The sequence below is a fragment of the Acyrthosiphon pisum genome, unplaced genomic scaffold (genome assembly GCF_005508785.2).
Source record: "Acyrthosiphon pisum isolate AL4f unplaced genomic scaffold, pea_aphid_22Mar2018_4r6ur Scaffold_21330;HRSCAF=23658, whole genome shotgun sequence".
Taxonomy (NCBI): Eukaryota; Metazoa; Arthropoda; class Insecta; order Hemiptera; family Aphididae; genus Acyrthosiphon; species Acyrthosiphon pisum.
Genome location: NW_021770786.1, coordinates 657 through 7,841, shown reverse-complemented (window position 1 = coordinate 7,841; position 7,185 = coordinate 657). Strand labels below are relative to the sequence as shown.

General features: G+C 28.0%; 1 protein-coding gene across 1 annotated transcript; it reads left to right on the top strand.

Moving 5' to 3' along the window:
• Positions 1–705: 705 nt before the first annotated feature.
• LOC115034862 lies at positions 706–7,005 on the top strand (the record flags this gene model as incomplete). The annotated part of the gene is made up of 3 exons (XM_029492360.1): positions 706–879; positions 1,017–1,727; positions 6,411–7,005. Coding segments are annotated over exons 1-3 (1,480 nt in total), but the record flags the coding sequence as incomplete, so codon positions are not given.
• Positions 7,006–7,185: the final 180 nt, after the last annotated feature.

Genomic DNA, 7,185 nt, shown 5'->3' with positions numbered 1-7,185 from the left:
TACTTGCAAATTTCGCAATTTGACATATTTCGTATAAATTTAAACTTTAAGCACTTATAAAAAAAAATTGTGACTAACGATTTTGGATTTTTTTTTATCAATGTGAGAAAAACTTATAAGAAACGTGTATTAAATTTTCAAAGTTTTCTATCCAACCAAAAATTTTTTATCGTTATTTTAAAAAAAAATACTTAGAAAAATTGAAAATTTCATTTGTCTATAAATAGCTCAAAAAAAGTCGAAACACTTTGAAAATTTAACCCTGTATAGACAACGCTAATATAAACATCTGTTGCAAATTTCAAGTGCTTACAATAATTATTTTTTGAGTTACAGTAAAATTAAGTTTTCGTTTTTGTCAAAAATTGGTTTTGCGTAAAAATTCGCGTTTTTCCGTTATTTTTTTAAGGTTTTTCCTGCCGCTTTTGAAAAGTATTGGGAAATTTTCACTTTTGACCCCCCAAAGTACCAACTAGATTCACTTTCCTTTCAGAAAAGGTACAACTTTTGAAAATCGAAGCATTTTTACTGCTCCAAAAGTTGTCGTCAGACACAAAAAAAAAAAAAAAAAAAAAACACACATCATTGTAAAATCAATACATTCATCACTTCGTTCAGAATCTAAAATTATAAGCTTAAAAAAATTAAAGCTTAAAAAATTAAAATTCCTATTAAATTTTTTTCTTATTAAATATAAATATAAAAATGTTTGAATTAAAAACGTCTAATCCAATTGATTCGGTAGACTTAAAAGTGCGATTAAATAAACATGGATACAAGTATAAATTTATTAAATTATCAGAACTGGTAATTGACAAAAAATATGAAGTTACTGCTTTTGAAATCATTAACATTAATGGGCAAGAAAGAATATCTGCGGTATTGGATAATAAATATAGGCTCTTTTTACCAGATAGATTTTTTAAAATTATTTCTGGAAATAATGAACCGATGAAAATATTACTGATGATGATTATATACATGCGAAAAATGTATGGAAAGTGTTTAACATAAAGACATTAGGTGAATATAGCGATCTTTATTTAAAAACTGATGTGGTAATACTAGCTGACGCGTTTGAAAATTTCAGAGACTTATGTTTATCTACTCTTGAGTTAGATCCTGCTCATTATATGACTGCTCCAGGATTTGCGTATGATTGCATGCTTAAATATACTAAGATCGAGTTGGAAAGGTTAAAATGTCCTAATATGCTTTTGTTTATAGAGAATTCAATTCGTGGTGGGATAACCCAATCAACTAAAAGATTTGGTAAAGCAAACATACCAAATATTGAAGGATTGAATTATAATTCTAACGAACCGATTACATGGTTAACATATCTTGATTGTGTAAATTTATATGGAAAATCTATGTTGACAGAATTACCTTTTAAAGATTTTGAATGGGTTGATGACTTAAACATAGACGTAACTAAAATTGCTGATGATTCTGAAGTTGGATATATATTAGAAGTCGATATTGACTACCCAAAACATTTACATAAGGCTCATAATGATTTCCCGTTTTTACCGTTGAACGAATGTCCGCCAAATTCTAAAGTTAAGAAATTGTTAACTACACTATTACCGAAAAAAAACTATATTGTTCATTATAAAAATTTAAAACAAGCGATATCTCACGGTCTTATACTTGTAAAAAATCATCGAGCTATCTCCTTTTCTCAAAAGAAATGGATGGCATCGTACATTGTATTCTGTACTAAAATTGTTGTATAGTAGTAAGAAACTGATATGAAACACTCATATCAATAATATTATTATTATTATCATTATTTTTATTATCTATACTAATATTAAGGTTATGACTGAGTGTGCGTGTGGTATTGTCACTCGCTCTCACCAGACTGAGTTATTAAAAATGTATTAAACAAACCATCATGTTTTCGTTATAATAAATAAATAACAATGTAAAAACATGCGTTAAATATATTATCCATTTCCATCAACCACATCAAGAAAATATAAAACATGGCGCAGTCGTAAGGATAAAGGATAACATTTGTTTTAGTAAGTGCATTAATAATAATAAAGCATGGAGTTCAGACCACCGAAAGAGATGTCTTTTGCCGATAATATTTCTGAACAATGGAAGGAATGGTATCAACAGTTCAGCATTTTCTTAATAGCATCGGGTAAAGCTGTTGAAACTGATGAGAGGAAAATTAATATCCTATTAAATCTGATTGGCACACATGGTATTAAAATATATAATAATTTTAAAAAACCTAAAAAGGCTACTGATATTACATATGATAATGTTGTTAAGTGGTTCAGTGATTATTGTGAACCTAGAAAAAATGTAATTTTTCAAAGATACAAATTCGGAAGTTGTGTTCAAAAAGAAGGGCAAACTTTTGATGAATTTGTGACAGAACTGAAGACATTATCATCATTATGTGAATATAAAGAAGAAGATAATATGGTACGTGACCGGATTGTATTTGGTATCAGAGATGCAGAAACCAAAAACAAGTTGCTGAGCATGGACAACCTAACACTTGAAAAAGCAGAAACGTTATGTAGAACCAGAGAAGTAACGGACAAGGAAATACAAGAAATGACAACGGATTTGGCAAATATTCATTATATGGGCAGAGAACAGAAGACATGGTCAAAAAATAAAGGTGGTAAGTTTATGAATAATAGTAATAAGAATGTTGTTAAAAAGAAAATTAATAATAAGTTTAATAGAGATAATAAATTGTATAAGTCAACAGAATGTTATGATTGTAAAAAGTGTGGTACAAATCATAAACCAAGAAGTTGCCCAGCTTTTGGTAAAGAATGTAGAGTATGTAATAAATTAAATCATTACGAGATAGGATGTAAAAATAAAAGTAAAAAAGTGTATAAGACATCTGTAACGCATGAGATAACTAATAATGATGTAAGTGCGTTTGATGAGTTTTCTGTGAATGAAATAACTGAACAGATATGCAATATAGATGTTAATCAAAAAAGTTGGATTGAAGAAATTAAAATTGGAAATATGTGGTTGAAATTTAAGCTTGATACAGGAAGTGATATAAATATAATACCATATGACGATTTCATTAAGTTAGAACCACAACCAAATTTAACTAACTCTAAGTATAACATTGAGGCTTATGGTGGGTTCAAAATTAATTCGATAGGCTCGTGTGTCATTAACTGCTTGTTTAAAAAATTTAATCGGAACTGCTCAGTGGAATTTTTAGTAGTTAAAACTGAAAACAATAAAACTTTATGTCCAATTTTAGGTCTACCAACTTGTGACAAAATTAATTTAATTAAAAGAATAAATGAATTAGAGGTTGACACTAAGAATAATTGGATTATGAAGAATATGGATGTGTTCACAGGGTTGGGTCAATTTCCTGAATTATATAATTTAGAATTAGTAGATAATTTTCAACCTAAAATTGTTCCTTACCGTAGAGTACCAATAGCAGTCAAAGACAGATATGAGTTAAAATTAAAGACATTAATTGATCAGGGAGTGGTGGATTATGTAAATAGACCAACGGACTGGACAAATCATGTAGTAGTCATTGAAAAGCCCAATAAAACCTTAAGAATTTGCTTAGATCCACAACACTTAAATAAGAATATAAAGGATGAACAATTTCCAATACCAACCTTAAATGAAATTGTTCCCAAGCTTAAAAATAAAAAGTTTTTTACGGTTCTGGACTTAAAAGATGGATTCTGGCAAATTGGATTAACTGAGTCAAGCAGTAATCTATGTTCTTTTGCAAGTCCTTTAGGAACTTTAAAATTTTTAAAATTACCATTCGGGTTAAAAATAGCACCATCTGTATTTCAAAGATATAATACTAAATATTTTGGTGATATTAAAGGTCTTATAATATATTTTGATGATTTTATAATTGCAGCCGATACTAAACAAGAACATGACAAGATTGTAGACGAATTACTTAATCGAGCTAGGAAGTATAATGTTAAGTTTAATAAAGAAAAAATTCAGTACTGCAAAGATAAAGTAACATTTTTAGGTCATTTATTTGACCAAAAAGGTATGTCTTTAAATCCATCTCGTATTGAGGCTATTAAAAATCTAAAACCTCCTAATAATAGAAAAGAACTTCAAAGATTACTAGGATTTATCAATTATGTAAGAAGTTTCATCCCAAATTTTTCAGAGCTAACTGCCCCATTAAGGAACTTATTAAAAAAAAATACTGAGTGGCAGTGGACAAGTAATCAAATGTTAGCTTTAGAACGCATTAAAGAAAAATTAATGAATGCACCAGTGCTATCGTCTTTTGATCCGAATAAAAGTATTACTATTCAGACTGATAGCTCTCAATCCGGATTAGGATGTTGTTTATTACAAAATAAACAGCCAATTGCGTATGCCTCCCGTAGTTTAACTTCTAATGAAACACAGTGGGCACAAATAGAGAAAGAAATGGCAGCAATACTTTTTGCATGTATTAAATTTCATGAGTATATTTATGGTAGACATGTTATAATACACAGTGATCATAAGCCATTGGTGTCTATCATGTTAAAAGATTTTGATAAAATTAAAAATAATCGTCTAAGAAGAATAAAAACTAAATTAGCTGTGTATAATATTGAAGTACAATATTTACCAGGCAAAAAAATGTTCATTGCTGATTATTTATCTAGAGATTACATTGATAGTGGTATAAAAGATGATGAATCTATAAATGATTATGTACATATGATAAATACAAAAAATATAAAATTTAGTAATGACAAACTAATAGAATTTATAAATGAAACAAAGTCTGACCCAGTACTAGGTAAAGTTTTGGACTATTATATGTATAATTGGCCACTTGATAAAACTAAACTCCCAAACTTAGACGAACTGAGGTATCTCTGGAATAAAAGAAATGACATAACTGTAAATAATGGATTAGTATACCTAAATGATAAATTAATAGTTCCAGTTAAGTTGAGAAAAATATTATTAAATATTTTGCATGAAACTCATTTAGGTATTACAAAGACAATAAAACTAGCAAAAAACTTTTATCATTGGCCTTATATGTCTAAAGACATTGAAAACTATATTAGTAATTGTTATTTATGTGCCAAATATCAAAGGAAAAATAGTAAAGAAATGTTGTTAAATCATGATCTACCGAAACGCTCATTTGAGAAAATTGGTATTGACATTGCAGATTTTGGTGGTAATTATTATCTGATAATTTGTGATTATTATTCAAGGTGGTTAGAAATCTTAAAAATTCAAGATAAGTCTGCAAATTCAATTGTCTCAGTACTAAAACCCATATTCAGTAGATTTGGTATTCCTAATTATTGTGTTTCGGACAATGTTCCATTTAATAGCTACCCTTTTAAACAATTTTCTATTGATTGGAATTTTAAAAGCATTACAACAAGTCCTAATTATCCGCAGAGTAATGGTTTAGTAGAAAAAGGTGTTGGCATAGCCAAAGATATGATGCGCAAATGTGTAGAGACTGGTCAAGATCTTGAATTGTATCTATTAAACTATAGGTCATCACCAGTTGCTGGATTAAAATATTCACCTGCTGAAATATTACAAAATCGAAAAATTAAAACTAAACTACCTGTAAATGAAAAAACATTATTCCCAAAAATTCCTAAAAACTTGTATAGTGAAATGAAAGTAAACCAAAGTAAACAACAAGATTATTATAATAAAGGAACACAAGGGAAAGAAAAAGTATTTAAAAAAGGAGATTCTGTTTTATGGCTTAAAAATAATGTTTGGGAGGTTGGTATAATCGTTGGGAAAGCAGAAACCCCTAGGTCATATATATTACAGGATTTGAAAGGAAGAATATTTAGAAGAACGTCAGTACATTTAAAAATGAACAAAACTAATGTGACAAGTGATACAAGTAAACAAAAAGAGAGTGTTGTAAAAGGTTTAGTGAAAGAGGATAATAGGAAAACTAGGTATGGTCGGTTGATTAAAAAACCAAAAAAATATCTCAACTAATTGAAAATTATACTGAATAATTAACTAAATGTATTATTATTAATATAATTATTATTTTGTTTGTCAAAGAGTCATTATTAATTATATTTGTAAATTATAAGCATTATGTATTTCTAAGTACAAAATTGTTATTAATTATTAGTCCCAAAGAAGGGAGATGTTGTATAGTAGTAAGAAACTGATATGAAACACTCATATCAATAATATTATTATTATTATCATTATTTTTATTATCTATACTAATATTAAGGTTATGACTGAGTGTGCGTGTGGTATTGTCACTCGCTCTCACCAGACTGAGTTATTAAGATGTATTAAACAAACCATCATGTTTTCGTTATAATAAATAAATAACAATGTAAAAACATGCGTTAAATATATTATCCATTTCCATCAACCACATCAAGAAAATATAAAACAAAATGAGAACAAAAGCCAAAAACGAGTTTGAAAAAGAATTCTGGAAGCTTTTAATTAATAGCGTTTTTGGAAAATGTATGGAGAATGTTCGAACAAGAACTTCTATAAAACTGGTTTCGTCAGAAAAAAAAGCTAATAAATTAATATCAAAAACTAACTTTAAGGATAGAACTATATACTCTAGGAATCTTATGGCTATTCATCAACATAAGGAAACTATTAAATTCGATAAAGCGATTTATGTAGGATCTGTAATTTTAGACGTTTCGAAAACTTTTATGTATGGTTTTCATTATAATGTAATGAAAAAGAAATATGGTAGAAAAATTAGTTCTTTATATTCGGATACAGATTCCTTGATATATGCTATTCAAACAGTAAATTTTTTCGATGATTTAAAAAATGATTTATTACCATATTTCGACACATCTAATTATCCCAAAGACCATTATTGCTTTAGTGAAATCCATAAAAGTCAACCAGGATTCTTCAAGGACGAACTTAAATCAAAAATTCTTAAAGAATTCGTTTCATTGAGACCAAAATTATACGCTTATAAAACCATAGATGATACTGTAGAAAAAAAAGCAAAATGGCGTAAAAAAATATATAATAAAAAACCATATGAAAATTTATTTGATTACATAGATATATTAAATGCTTTTATCAACCATAGATCTGTGGAGAAAAAACATTAAGTTTTCGTTTTTGTCAAAAATTGGTTTTGCGTAAAAATCGCGTTTTTCCGTTATTTTTTAACGCTTTTCCTGCCGCTTT